Here is a 16,027-nt window from a genome sequence, read left to right as displayed (position 1 = left end):
CTCCCCGTCTTAGGCAACACCAGGTAAAGAGCACTCCCCATCACATTTCATTCAAACTCTGTGCTCAGGCTTCCCTCCTGATCTTTCCTTCTCCCTGACCCTGCAGCTTTTGAACACACAATCCTGTGAAGTCTTTACATTGAATACTTCAGCTGTCCACTACAAAACCTTATTTCCTTCCCGAGACAAATTCAGCCTCATTCCATGTTTTTTGCACGAGGTCAGAGAGGTTCTCAAACATCACTCAGGCATGCTCATCTCTCCCAGCACAGAGCCCCTTTGAGCTTTACCTGGCTAGGTCCCCTTTTGTTTCCTAACAGGCAAACAGGCCTTCCAGCCTTTCCTTTTCACCCTTCTCAGTCCTAGCTTTCAAAATCCCAGCCACCTGCTCTTGCTAATAGCAATTATTCTCCTATCATTTCTCTTTCCCGTCTTTCCCTTCTTCTCACAGTGGATCTCCAAGCTCCAATTCTTTTTTGTGCTGCTTTTACCCTTCTGATGGCTGCTGATCATTACACTCTGTTCTTAGTCGTTCCTCGGTCCTATTTCTTCTTTGCATTTTTCCAGATTCCCAGTTGTCAAAGCACACTTAAAAAACGTGAAATGTGACACTCACCAACCCCCAAAACTGGGGCGGAGGATCCCCATGCAATGTTAAGTCTAGACCTGCTGCCTTTTTTAGAGCAAAGCTATCTAATTTTTCACATTATCCCGCCACAGAAAAGTAGTGATGAGAAATGTAGAGACAGTTAATGCTAAATGCTACAAACTTTAGCAAGATAGCACTTCAGAGGCAGCTAAGAATTCAACTCTCCCTTGAACATAAAGACACACATGACTGCAAAAAGAAATGTGCTACACAGTGCATCCTTGAACCACATTTTATCATCATGCTACACACTCGGATACTACTATATATAATTATTAATACAGCATGGCCATTCAAACATGCTGAGTGTGTTTGACCTTGGACTGCCAAGTAATACACCAATTGTGGGCAGTGTCTGAGCCTGCAGTGTTTTTCAGAGACAGCATTTGCACATTAATAAACTTAAAGCTTGTTTACTGTGAGAATTTTCCAGTTAAACCATTATAGTTACACTGGTAGCATTAGGCAGTTTCCCTGCCATAGAAGCCCTGGGCAGTTTTTCTTATTACAGAATAAAAGTGGCTTTTTCCAGTTTGGCTTAAATTGCTTCCAAAGTACTTTAGTCTAAATTGAAAAAAAGTCCAGAATGAAAATGCCTAGGGAGTGACTTATACCAGCGAGAAAAGCCATTAATGAAGCTCACATCCTACCTACAACAGGTCTAGCTTTCCCTTGGAACGTGGGATGAACAGAAGTGATCTACTACACAACTTTTTCACCTTTCTAAGTACTAAGCAATGAGATGTCAAAGACCCTGCAGCCAAAGGGCAGCATTTTCAAGAGCCACTTCTTGTATTGCCGGGCACAGCGGGTTAAGTTGAAGTGAAGAGGTCATCTGAAAACATAAAACTTTGTACCCCTTTATCAAGATCAAAATCCCCTGCTACCCCGATCCTCTCCCTCCCAGTCCACCCTCGAACTCCTTGCAGAACGATAGTGACTTGCAGAACCGCTGTGCCAGTTCTCCTTGCTATGCTGGAGACTGGGGGGAGAGCGGGGAGAAGAGGATGTTCTTGACACTGAGCCTGTAGCAGCGCTTCCATGACAACAAATAAGACGTTACACGTTGGAACCGTGCAACGATAAACTAAGACTAACCAGGACTTGAAAAAGAAGGTTAGTTTTTACAGAACACTGCCACTCTAAATGCTCAGGTTAAACCATAATTTCTTTGCATGTCCCAATGCACTGCGCAGTACTGGGGGGAAAGAGGAAGGTGAGAGTGGCAGAAATCTTGTTTTTCCCTAGCTAGGTTTCACTTCCAGGGGCAGTCTTCAGAATTTTACAGCAACGGTCTCCACTAGCTGCAGAATGGTGGCAAATGGCGCGTGACCCAATCTGTCTGCCCGCATCTGAAGACTATGCCCATTTCCAAGATACAGCAATGTATCCTGCCATTCAAAAATACAAAAATCTCATGATTTCAAGTGATTCTGCAAGACTGATATTTGACCTCAGCACTATGCAGTCTTGAGTATCCAAACGCCTCTGACAGGAACATCAAGGGGTGAAAGGATTCTGAGCATGGCGATACACGGTATGATATAATGAAACCGAAGTGCCAACTGGCAGGTTAATGCGTTTTGCCAAACTGATTTAGCACCCACCAGTCCACTAGTGAACTTATTTGAAAGAAACTGCTTGCTCTTAGCTATTGGATCTTCCACCCCAGATTATGTTGGACTGAACACAACTGCTTGTTTTGTTTTGATTATAAACTTTCTGGGGAGTAAGGAACTGTGCCTGAGAGCATGCCCTAGCGGCTAAACCTCTACCTGCTGGTCAGGAGCTTTGGGCACTATTTCTGGCTACACGATTTTTAGCATGATGCTTTCTGGATTCCACCATCATGTGTGTCATCTTTTGGGTAGGAACTACGGGTACCACCCCGCTTTTCTGCTTCACAGACAAGCTCTAATACAAACCTCGGTTTGTACACACTCTAAGGCTTTGGACAAGTTGTCGTGTGTACCAAGAGAGGTGACTTCCACCCGCATGACCCTGAAGGTTGGCCTGTATTTGCCTAACGTGTCCCATCAGCCCTTAAGATTTCATAATGTATGCTGTTCCAAGCAAATGAATCAGCTCTGGACTCCTACAAGAGCAGATGGGTTGCAGGCAACCAGACTCCAACCCTCCTTCCTCAAGTGACCACGTGGCATTTAGCCGCAGGTGTCCTACATCTGACAAGCCTGGTCAGGAACCTGTCAGGCTTTAACCTCCATCTTCGGACAATGCTGACACAACCACTCTGGACAGAAGTACAGAACACTGTCACTATATTAAATTTGTTCAGAATTATGCTGTACTGATGGTCAACCCATTGTGCCCTGAACAATTTAGTTAGAGAAATACTTCTTTAAAAAGAATGAATAATTTTAACAGTTAATCCTCCCCCGCATTTTTTACACTAAGAAGTTTATCCAGAAGTAAAAACCATAAAAATCCTGGCAACCTGGCCATAGCTAATCAAATTTAAACTTCGTATTTTTTACAGGAAAGGGAAAAAAAGAAAGGTAACAACTACAGTGGTTAGGATAAAAACTTGCTAGACACATTTTGACGATGCTGACCCTGATTCAGCAGGTCACTAGACAGGACTTGAAGAGAGGAGTGTAAAAGAAGTGATCTTCACAACAGAGTGACTGGAGCATCTCATTCTCAGTGGGAAGGTCTACAGCTTTTATAATCATCACCTATTCTAATACTGGTTATCTGAAAGTAAACAGGTCCATTAGCCGTGTATCAGTGTTTGCAGTTCTGATCTCTTGGTGCTAAACTATTCTAAAATCAGTTTGGCTGTGTCACTAGTCAAAAACCCAAAGCTAATGAATATGCTGGATAAAAAAGCACGTTTCATAAATGATACTAACCTCAGGTAATCTGCATCATCTAAATAGACTTGTAAAATGTTCTCCTTTTTTACAACACACCCAGTTTTGGGTATCGATATTTTCACCTAGCTACGATATCACCTTTTACTTAGAATAGCATCTTTCATCCCAAATTGTAGTCACTCCACTTACCTGTAGGATGAAGGCGACTATACACAGTGATGAAGAGAAACTATGCAAAGCCACATGAAACATTATGAGAAGAAACTCAATCAGAACAGCAGGGAAAACAAAAAATTGGAAGAATCGCGTTATCTAGATTAGTATCTGGCCGGTAAATTGGGGTTAGCATTCTATTCTCATACATGGACAGAAAAGGACCCTGCTTTTAAATTTCAGTGAACAGATGGTGAAATCCCACTTCCTGCTACTTTCACGCTGGGAGAGTAACTCAATACTGCATCAGCCAGGAGACCGACACCTACAGAGCTGCGAGAACACTCCACATGGAAATCGGCCTCTCCTTGGAGGTCTCCTAACCAGGACCCCTGCCATATTATTTAAAGAATATCACACGTCCAAATTGGAGATGGCTTTGGAAATTGCAGGCAGAAGCTGATGCTGTGTGCCTTGATTAGTCTAATGCAAGATAATGTGTATATTTTTATGCCTTTATACTTAATTGCCATTGCATTTTAGTGGTCTCCACGATAAGGACAGATTATGTTTGGTGTCATTATTACCAGTGTAACTACCCAGAGAAAGCATAACAAAGTTATGTTGCAGAAGACATTAGTGAATATCCCACCAAATGCTATTAAAAAAGAAAAAAACGTCATTTCATTCAAGACTAATGTCATCAGTACACAGATCTCTCAAATTTGCAGTGGTTTGCATCAGCTTCAAAACGGCAATACAGAAAAGCGCACAGAAGCAGAAATCAAACCTGTGAAATAGACAAACCAAGATCTTCCCCTCTGAGAACAGATACAAGCAAACATGTAATCACCAGCAACGTAATGCTGAAAAAAAGTAGCTTTATGCAAGTCTGAAAAGAATCAGATACAATGGATTTTGAATACGTCACAAAATAGGTATACGAGCTTACGGTGACTTCTGCGGGTTTTAAGGCTCTTACAGCTCTTTTCTTCAAGAGCAGTCCTGAACGGCTATGTGGTCTCTTCCGTGTAGTAGCTTTAGTAGCTACTAGTAGAATAGCACAAACTTACCTTTGTTGAAATCTTTTTGAAATAAAGAAGAAATAAACCTGCAAACCAATTTGGAGGAAAAGAATAGCTCGGTTTTAAACTGTGCAATTGTTTTTTTTAAAAAGGAAATTTTTCGGAAATACGATATTCAAACAAAAGTGGCAGAAATCCAAAGAATAAAGATCATACTGTCGCTGTGCTTCATTTTGTTAAGCAAGTGAAACATTAGAGCCCTCAAATTTTCATCATCTACTTCATATTTCAGTCTTAGAAATTGTTACATCAGCATAGTCGCCAGGTAACGCTACTAGCTTATTCTAGATGGACTTTCTTCAGACACTGGCACAAATGATGAGTGATTGTCCAGTTCTGAAGCTATCAGAACTGAACAGATTTAGCAATGTCATAAACACCTCTCGAGGGAGTCACCTGGTGTTGAGAACTCACTTTACATGCCGTGTTTCAAAATGAGTTTTAATGGATTTACATTAGATTCAAACGCACTTTAGAGCTATTATTTCTCCCTTTCAACCTTTTCACCCACTACTGCAAAGTAATACAGCATATTCTATAATCACATGTTTGCAGACCCGTGGTAAAGTAAACAAAACTTCAGAGGGTTATTATTTAAAGACTCTGTATTACAGCCGTAGGCCTGACTGTTATTCTTCCTCACCACCCCTTGGGCCCAAAGTACATAATCATCCAGTAATTGAACTGAAATGTCTAAATGGCTATGTCCCTGAAGGACATAGGTAGTTAGCAGCAAAGAAAGTAAGGGACATTTAAAAAAACTCTCATGGCACTTTCCTGCACTACTTAGAAATACTATGTAAATGTAACTGCCCCGGACCTGCTAGGCTCTTGCAGAAAACAGAACAATGCATAGACATTTCTGGGGTTGTAACTAAAGTAAAGATTAAATGTAGAACTGTGCTGTATCTGGAAGCAAAGATCTTACATCTACATTACTTTCAGAAGAACCGAGAAGAAGGAACAGAAATACACATACGTACACAGAAGTATATATAACACAATAGTATCACTAATACCATGTGAAAGCAAACCCCTCTAGGTCCTCACATTTAACAGCCCCTCCAAAAAGTGTAACGGATAGCAGATCCCAGGCTTTCATACACTGTAACTGTCAAAGCACTCAGGAGATAGAGTAGTGAAGGCTCTGACAGCTCTCTTTTACATTCTAAATGACATCTGCATTCAACAGAACAGAAATAAAGATTAAGGGAAACACCTCCTATGATAGCACTCAGCTTACCTCAGAATGCAATATTTAAAAAGTACAGAGAAACACAGGTCTGCCTTCTTGTACTGTAAGTAAAAACTGGTGTCAAAGCCTCAGAGGTCTTCACCGCTGCCAGAAAGGCAAGTACCGCAGCATTCAGCAGACTACAGGGGCAGAAGCCGCAGCCTCTGACTGTGTAACTGTTGAAATCAAAAGGTGTTTTGCCTGAGAAGGAAGGGAGGAGACGGTCTTTGAACGCACACAGAAAATGACTGCGGGCACAGTCATGCGGCATAGGAAAATTAACTTGGCCGAAACCTTTGCAGCCCTTCTTGTACTTCAGTGATGAGCAGAACGCCCGTTGCTAATTGATGGCGCCCCACTGACTCTGTACCTACTGCAAATGTCTTTTAAGAGGTTATTAGTATTACGGCTTCGAATGAAACACGTCAGCACACAGATCACGAGAGATGATTTCGAACAGATTTTTGCTGGTTGATTATATAAACAATGCCCCTTATTGCTGGAATAACACCTCAAAGGCAATATAATGACGACATGACAATGTATGTAAATCAAGAACTGCATGTGGGTTTATTTTACACTTGAGAAAACAGTGGATTTAATTGTGTGAACCAAAATGTACTGTACAATATTAATGATAAAACATCAAAATGTATAATTCATAGTGCATTGCTTGCTTTATTTTTATTTATTTATTTTTTTGTCAGATAGTTCCTTTAAGTACATGCATCTGGAAAGATGCAGGTGCCAGTAAAATTTCTCTATTTATATCAAGCTGCAGGAACTAAATTTTATTCAAAAAGTGTGGTTTTACATTATATACACAGAAATCGAATATAAAATGACAATATAAAAAGTTAAAAGAGAAAGCATACAGCCAGAAGGTACAAAGAAAGTTGAACAGTTTAAAATGGTACGATATGTAACATGTATTTTTTTAAGCTGATGCTGGCAATTTACAAGGAACAGAATCCAACATTTGCCCCATTTGTTTTTGTTTTCATTTACCAATGCAGCACACTATAGAAAGGTCAGCTTGTACCAAAGCTTAACATTTGTAAATAACTATAAACTGCAGTATCTTACAGGAAAAAAAAAAAAAAAAAGAAAGGAAATAAAAGAGCATTTTTACACTTGTTTTAAATAACAGCTTGCATACTTTTTTTTTTTTTTTTTTTTTTTGCCAAAAAGTGGCAATTCTCAGCATCCAGAGGGTTTGGGCATAGTGGCAACTTGGTTTACTTTTTTTTGTTTAATTATTAAACTTATACAGTTGTGGCTTCCTAACCCCTTGAGTACTACACAGCTCTCCTTCTTCCAAGGACTGCATGCACAAATTCTTCACAAACCAGTTCTGCATTAAAAAAAAAAAAGAAGCTCATTCATTTAAAAAAAATAAGTTCTGCTTCCAACACAGCTTTTATTTAAATGAAATGCCTTTAAGCCTTTTGTTTTGTTTTGTTTTTCCTTATTTACTTATTTAGTCACTGGGAAAGGCACAGAAATGCTATTACAGTTCTCAGAGGGTTAAAACTTGACACTACCAGGTTCTGTGACCTTTATTGTCATGGCAACTTTGTAATTTTAGGATGTCTCTTTATCATTGTTCTTTGTGTCTTTCTTTACGGCTAAATTAATGTCTCTCAATAGTGTCTCCCACTATATTCTACAAAAGATAGCTTAACATCAAGGACAGATGTTGAAAATAAAGGTCAGACTTTGACTCACAAAAAATAAAAACAGAAACAAAAAATAACCATGCACAGATCAGACAAAGAGCATATAAATATAACTACAAAATAAGTGTAAGAAAAACCAAGGTCCAGATAGGCAGTTCAGCAACAAAAGTAAGACTGATTTCAGAGGCTCAGGTCAGGCCTAGTGCAGTACTATGAAGAAGTTTAGTGCAATGTTCCTGTGGTCACTTGCATACCTGGCTGCTTACCTGGACGCTATTGTTTTTCTAACTCAGTTACATAGATCAGATGGTCCTCTGGGGACTTGCCATGTGTTTTACTAAGGTGCAGTTTGACTGCATGCTTGCTTGCAAAAGTTCGGTTACAGAGCTTACACTGGAATGTGGAGCCTAAGTCCTCCTCGGCAATTCCAAGTGAGCCCAAAGTCTTGTTTGCGAGGACTTTTGAAACATTCTGCTGTTCTTGAATCTGATTAAGTGGCAACTTTGACAGATCCTTCAAACTAAACCCTAGGTGTGTCTCTAAGTGACTTATGTATGTAGAAGCAGTCCTGAACTGAGAGGCACAATCATTGCAAAAGAAAACAGGATGTCCTGTGTCCAAGTTCTTTAAAAATTTAGTTCCACCTGTCCTCCTTAACTGATACTTCACATTGGCCAGCCAGTGGCTAATTGTGGTCATGGAAAGACCAGTAAACTTAGAGATGTGTACCCGCTCTTGTGGACCTAAGTCCGACATAATGTATTTGCCTTCTGGGGTCTCCCTCAAGCTGGAAGCAAACTGGGCTTGAAGGATTAGAAGATGCTGAGGGTTCCAGTTGGACTGTCTGCCCTTCCTCTTGTGTACTGGTGACAGTTCATCCAGAGCTTCCTCAAAACTGCTCCCGTCAGCATCAGACTTCTCTGACACGGTAGACGGAGTAGAAGACTTGGGTGTCAAACGCCCTGTGAGGTTCTTCACCATATCGGAAATATCCAGCAGGGCACTCTCCCTGAGCGGGGACGAGGCAGAGTCAGCCACACTGGAAACAAGAGGTTTGTTTTTGGACTTGGTTAAATCAATAGGTTGATCACTGTTCTCATAGTAATACCGGTCAATAGCATCAGCCTGCTTGACCGGAGTGGTTGGGTAAATGGGTTTGTCCAACATGCTGTTGCTAATTTTGTACAGCATGGCCAAAGGGTCCAGAGAGGGGCTTACCGGCTTAGAAATTTTGCCTAAGTGGGTATTCATAATGGACTGTAAAGCACTCAATGGATTAATGAAGGATGGCTCAGGTGAATGATCTGTGATGATTCCTAAATTGTTACAGCCGTTTGCAACCTTTGTTTTAAGTGGCTCTGTACCATTTGGCGTATGTGCTTCTGCTGGACTATCCTTTTTGACCTTCTGAACTTCTGTCTCAGAGCTCTTCTTCTGCTGCTGTTTGTTATTCATTTCTTCTGCTTTTGGGAAGTCCTTGTTTTCTTTAGCAGCAGGAGACATGGGTTTGACTGGAGAACTCTTCTCTTTCTCCAAAGGCTTTTCTTCCTTCTTCACGCTGATTTTACCTGTAACTTTCTCCACCAGTTCTTCCATCGCAGATACATTACTCTTGTGAGGTGGGGGTGTGAGATTGCCTGGGGAATGGATAAGCGCATTGTGTTCTGACGACAGTGATTTTACACTGCTGGCATAAGATGGCTGCATTTGAACGCTCTGCACCGCGGGCTGAAGGGGTTTGACTGTTCCTGGGAGCTGGTAAGCTGCATGAATACTGGGATATCCCCCCCAGGAAGGGGCTCCATTCTGAGCTTTGCTGATAGCTGTTGTCACTGTGTTCTCCAGAGATTTCAATATGTCTATTCCGCCTTTAGGACTATCATCTAGGTCCTCCTCTCTGAGGTACTGATACAAAGTCGTTGGCTCAAATTTCTCTGTGGAATCCTCATTCTCCTCTTTAATCTTTTTCTCTGTTTCACTGACCACCACCTTTTCCTTCTCTACGTCTTTCTTTTCCTCCGAGTTTGTGGAGCCCGCTGGGGAATCGGGCTGCTTTTTAATGTTGGAGGCTGGTAGCCTTGTGTGGGTGGTGGGTGGAAGGGGTATAGACTGTATCTTCTCCTCCACCACAGGGTCCAATACTAGCTGTTTGCCTTTTTTGGAAGCAGAATTGGTCACCTTCAAGAAATGACCAGTGACCATCATATGAGCAGTGAGCTGCTGCAAAGTGTCATGGGAACTGCCACATTCCATGCATTTCAGTATTTGGGCTTTGCGTGCCTCAAACTGCCAAGTGTAGCTAGCACCATTTTGATAGCCATAGCGGTTGTTTGGAGTCACATAGGGGTTGGCAGTTTTCTGATCCTTTGCAGACTCACCCAGTGAAGCTTCTGCAGTGATCCCTGTTGGCTCAGGGGAACAAGGTGAAGCTAAGTCCTGAAGTGCTCGCTTTTTGGTAGAAGGGACCAATTTAGTGATGGCTGGTACTGGCTCCTTCAGAGGCACTTTCTGGTAATGCTTTGTTTTTATCATATGGACACTGAGGTCTTGCAAAGACTCAAACGAATGCCCACAGTACATGCACTTCAGCACTTTTTGGGCATCCTCTTTGCCTTCCATTTCCATAAGGGATCGTTTTCTAGGCTTTGACCACCGTTTGGTCTTATCAGCTTCTTTATCTCTGTTGTCATCACGGTAATGTCCAGTTTCATTCATGTGCACTGTTAGCTCCACCAGTGTGTCATAGGCTGCACTGCAGTCTTTGCATCGGAACTTGCTAGCACCGGTGAACACAGACCCATAAAGTTTATTGTTTTGCCGGTAAAGCTGTACTGTGCTGAAAAGACTAGGCTCTGGGAGAAGTCCGTATGATGAGGTCTGCTGCAAAGTTTTAGCTAATGCAGCTTGGTGCCAGTCATAACCCGAGCCACCACTGTTACTATTACTGTTACTAGTATTACTGGTAGTTGTACTGGTACTAGTGTTGGTACTGGTAGTACTTGTAATCTGGGAATTGGCATTGGTGTCAGTAGTGGTGGTGTTTTCATTCTGGCTGATTCCGTTGTTGCTGGTGGTTGGATTGGATTTCTTTAAGTCCAAAGCTAAACTGGACCAGCAAGTCTCTGAAAGCAAATTTGCATACACAGCTTTTATTTGTGCCAAGCTGTCCTGTGGATAGGAAACATTGTCTGTGCACTGAGGATCCTCTTTCTCTTCTTTAGAGGAAGTGCTTTTGAAATGGGCCAGCTGATCGCTGTTTTCACTAAACGGCGAACCATAGCCTGCATCCTGATTAGTTGCAGTGCTGACTGGGGAGTTCTGGTAGCTTTGAGCCTCTTTGATCTCCGCTTCTTCATTGCACAAATACTCATTCTCCTGGATGTCCAGAGACAGCCCATCATCTTCCACGCTGTCTTCATCTATTTCTGCTGCTTTCAATTCCTCCTCAGGAACATATGCTAAAATACAGGAGGGGAGAGTGGGGGGTAAAACAAGACAAAGTTATTGAACACACACATTTTACATCGTTGCTGTCTTCTGTACTAAAAGCAGTAACCATAAAGACAAATTTTGAAGATACTTCCAGAAACCAAACTCACCATCACTCATGCACTCCACCTATAAATCCACATACTCTATCCTGGTTACAGTTTGATATCAGTGCTATCTAAGAATAAACTTTGACTTCAGCAGTAAAATATGTGCCAGGACCACAGTAGATACCATAATATCAAAACCAAAATCGAACAAAGAGCCTACTAAACCAGTTTTTATCAACTTAAAAAATGGCCTGGCACTGAGCTATATTTACTGCACTACGTATGCGCAACACACGGCAGCTGACCTGCACCCCTCAGGCCTAGGCACTCAGAACCACTGGCTTGGCCAACTCCATCTCGTCAGGGCTGTCTTTTCTTGCAAACTGGCTTTAGCTACAGCTTCAAGAGCCATTTCTGTGTCACTGACACCTGACTCTAATGGAGCTATATGGGGCAAGTGTGTCAGGTTAGCTGTTCCAGGGTCTCCTGGTGGCTGGCTGTACTGGCTGTCCATCTGAGAGCAGAACAGCTTTCATTTTTACAAGGTGAAAAGAAAAGCAAGACTCGTTTTCTGAAATGGCTAGGATATACTTTGCCTCGTGTTATGATCTGACGTGGGTCCTGCATTTACCATTTTGAAAAAAGCTGTCAGCAACTAAAAGTAAATGTTAGAGATTAATTTTAAAAAGCAACAAACAAAAAACTTGAGACCTCCATCCCAGCTTGATTATTGGCTTATGGTAAAAATAAAACTTTGCTATTGTATTGCCACCTGGTGAAACTATATAATCTTACCAAACTATGTGTTTATCTATATCAAACTATTTTTTAAACTAGCAAATGTGATATTCATGAGCAGATGGCCATTACATCAAAACACATTTACTCCAAGGGCCCAATTCACAGAAGTGGCTTACATGTACCTAAGTGATAAATGTACACTTCCGTTGCAAAGCAGAAAACATACTTGTACACATTTCCCTCCAGTTTTGTAAAAGAAGCTTAAAAAAATCAAAATGATAATGGAATGTAGATCATTTATAAGCATGTTAAGGTAGAAAACACGGATTGTGAATGATTTCCAGTGATCAAATAAAAAAATGCCTCCTTGTCAGGTGAACTGTGCAGCAAGTGATGCTGAAATGTGGGCTATGTCCTTCCATGGTAGAATACTGAAAGAAAGGTAGAAAAAGAGGCACTTCTGCTCCTACGTGATATAAAGAAAATACATATTATCATGTTAACAAAGCTGAAGTCTTCTTGAATTGGGGGGAGCATAAGCACAAGTTGAGCTTCTTTTTGTACACAGTTGTTAACATATTCTGAAAGGTCTTTTCTGAAAAATAAAAATAATCTTTTCTCATTGTAATATGAACACGCTTTGAAATATGTTTTTGTTTTCTTTTTTTTTTTTTTTAGAAAAGTAACAGTATTATGGCCAGTACTGCATTCTGTATTCACCTTTATCATTCAGTCTTAGTGCAGCCCCTAACTACTTCAGTCTGGTCTTTTAAGATAAAGTAGAACAGTAGTCCATCTAGTACTGAACCTTAAGATGCCCACTGCATCTTTCATCTGTCCTCTAAGTGTCAATTTTTTTCAGAAGAGAATTTGATCTTTTGGTTTTTAAAAAAGTGTTAAGCAGGGCCCAATTCCTTACAGATGCGTCAGCCTCAGGTGTTTTCCAATATGTTTAAAAGGACTGTTGAGTACCAAGCACAATAGAAGTCACTACAGAAATCATCCTGGAGCCAAAGGCCAGGAAGATGCCATACAAACATCATAAAACCAGAAAAAAAAATTCTTAACAATGCATTTAGTCCATAAAATTAAGAATAAAATACAGAAATAGTAAAAGAACTAAGAAGTCAGTCAGCTTCCCACTGTTGCAGTAATGCTGCTGTTGAAACGCTTTGCAGGTATTTGAGCACAGTACTACCACTGCAGTTCTGAACTCTAGGTATGCAAGTAGAATTCAGTTCCACAGCTACAGTCTAAGGTCTCTTAGCTCTCTCATTAAATACACCTGTTTTCAGTCATTTCTAACAGCAAAAGACAATACATTTTTAAGTTTCAGAGAAGTAAAGAACAGTTATAGAAGAATATGCTTTCTGATTCTGAAATTACTTTTAAATAAAAAAATAAAAAAACTCTGAGGCCTAAAATGCATAAAAATGGACAGTTACCATCTGGTATTTTTACTTAGAAAAAAAACAAACAAACAACTTAGTAGTGGTCAGCAGACAGTCACCAAGTAGAAGCTGAAAACTGAGGGGGCCCACATTCTAAGCTTTTATGAACAGCTATCTTCTTACTAACCTCGGTGGAACTCTGATAATTTTCTCTAATTTTCACATCCCAATATTTTTAATAAATAGATGTAAGAAACTGTTGTAAGATGCTGAATGTTAGTATAGTTGATACAGCATTTTGTAAGAATCCAGGTGAATTATCTGCTTACAAATCTTTACTTAATTCTAAATTGCACAAATACATATTTTTATAATTGCTATATATAACCATCTAAATATCTGCTTAAGTAGAAACTCTAGTTGAGCCACTGCCATATCTTTTATTTTCCTTTATTTATTCATGACGGTGCGTTTTGTCTATTCTGGTACTTTTGCACTTTACCATAAAAATAAAACGAGCTAAACCACACAAGAAACATTAAAACTACATGAAAGGTCGGTGTTAAACTGTCAAAGCAAAGAAACTGAGTGTTAGGGTGAAATATCCATCTTTCACTTACTATCCTAGTCTCAGGTTCTGCTGAGACTACTACACGATTGAGTTCACTCCCCTACCAATATATACTGCAATATAAGAGTTAAGAATGTACGATTGGCCAGGACTCTGATTTTCTATGATTTCAGAATTTAAGCCAGATTCTGAAAAAAAAAATTTACATGATGTGCACGCCCACATGTCTGTATAGTTGTTATGTGAAATAACACAAAGAAATAATACTTCTTAACCAAAAAGAGAGTAATTTATCTGAAATGTTTAATTTCTATCACTGCAATCAAAAAGATTTTATTTAACTCCTTTAGTTACCATAGCATACACACAATACTTTTTCATTCAAGACTACTAATGCTTATGAGATGAATAGCAGCACACTCAACATATGGTATTTTGCAAGGTCAGTGCAATTCTCTCACTGAAAAGGTTTCTGTTAGAGATAATTCAGAAGCATACAAAATGAAGAATGTTTATTTCTAAAAACAGGTATGTTTTACTAAAATTCTCACAGAAATTTGACAAATAAGTAAGCTTCAGAATTTTAAACATAGCAAAATGTTCCTATTATAACTACTTGCAGAGACAAGTAATATTATTCTACGTCAAATAAAAGCGTGAGATGTTCAGATTCTGCCCCTAAATTATAATAGGTAGCTCAACAGACAAACAGATTTCAGACAGAGTATCTTTCTGTGACTGAGAAACTCTCAGCAATCTTCTCCAGATATTCCTGCATCTGCAAAGACTGCTGGTTTACATGCGTCCTGAAACCACACAGAAATATCAGGAGCAGATATAAGCAGTGATCCCCCTCAACAAAAACTATATCCAAAGTGGAAGAAATTACAGAACATAATGTCAGCTTTTCTTTTCCTTCACATTTGTGCATGCACATTCAGGCAAATGCATGGTGGAAAAAGGGGAAAAGGCTTCAAATTCCAGACAACTAAAAATTAGGAGAAGCAGTCTGTATTTCTTTTCTTCTTATCAAGTCTTGCTAATATTTTTTGCTTATAAAATGTGCCTTCTGGATGCCAATGCTTCCCCATAGATACACTGTCATCTTTGAGCAGTGTTAAAAGCTGTGCATTCTAATCTAAGTGGACATGAGATGCTGTATATTGTACATGTGAGTAGCACAGCACATTGTGTTTGCTTCAGCGAGAATATTCACACTATAAATACACATCCATTGTTTGAAAAAGCAGAGAAAGATCCAAAATGTAAGGATGTGGTTAAAAATATAAATATTCTCACATAAAACCTTTCCATAACCTCAGACCAGTGCTTTTGAAGGAATCTGTCTCTACGGAGGTATTCTTGTCCATTCAAAAAGCATTGAATACATTATTTTGAAAAGGACAAAAAGTCACGATGGTATTTGTTTTTAACAATCTACAAAATTAAATGTAGTAAACTCTTCAAGACCCAATTTTAAATCCTCCCAACAAATAAATTTATTCAGAAGAAACACCTAAGTATTGAAGGCCACAATTCAGTAAAGCAATTGAATACTGAAACAATTTTCACTGAAATATGTATTTCATAGTTTCAACAAATAGGGATGGGTTTAAGTCTAAAATTGTTCACTACATCAGAGCCTACTCTGGGACTAAACAATAGTGGCACGATGTGAATGTTCACCATTCCTCAACAGACGTATTTCCACAGTTCTAATATTTACCCAGCCAACAGGAGACAGCAGCTGCAGAAGTTTTCACAGCTCACACTGTCGCCTTCCACAAACTGCACTCTAGGCTGGGGGCGACTTCCACTGCACACAAGAACACATTTCACATCTTGGGCAAAAAATTACGGATAGAAAAGACAATCTACAGCCACACATCTCCCTCATTACAGAAAAACGAGAGGGAGAGGAAAAAAAACATTTACAGATACATTTCCAGAATAGAGAGTCATGAGTTTTACAAAAGAATCCAAAATCTCACATTGTGAGAGGTTAACATGCCTGCTGGAAGATTTGTGAATTTTCTATATTAGTATATACAAATGTTCCTACAAAATTCTGGCACAGATGCTACAAATCCGTGTGTGTGTCTGTATTACAATGTCACTACAGTGGAAAAATATGGCTTAGTTATCACA

At 39.8% G+C, this 16,027-nt stretch overlaps 1 protein-coding gene across 2 annotated transcripts in view; it reads right to left on the bottom strand.

The window, feature by feature from the left end:
• Positions 1-6,505: 6,505 nt before the first annotated feature.
• The window catches only part of TSHZ1 (teashirt zinc finger homeobox 1), a 57,122-nt gene continuing 47,600 nt past the window's right edge, over positions 6,506-16,027 (bottom strand). For both annotated transcript variants that reach the window (XM_075142191.1, XM_075142190.1), the window contains exon 3: positions 6,506-11,095. In XM_075142191.1, coding sequence (XP_074998292.1) covers positions 7,911-11,095 — 3,185 coding nt within the window. In that variant the 3' untranslated portion in view covers positions 6,506-7,910. The remainder of the gene's footprint in view (positions 11,096-16,027) is intronic.

The sequence above is a fragment of the Calonectris borealis genome, chromosome 2, assembly GCF_964195595.1.
Source record: "Calonectris borealis chromosome 2, bCalBor7.hap1.2, whole genome shotgun sequence".
Taxonomy (NCBI): Eukaryota; Metazoa; Chordata; class Aves; order Procellariiformes; family Procellariidae; genus Calonectris; species Calonectris borealis.
This window is presented reverse-complemented; position numbering and strand designations above follow the sequence as displayed.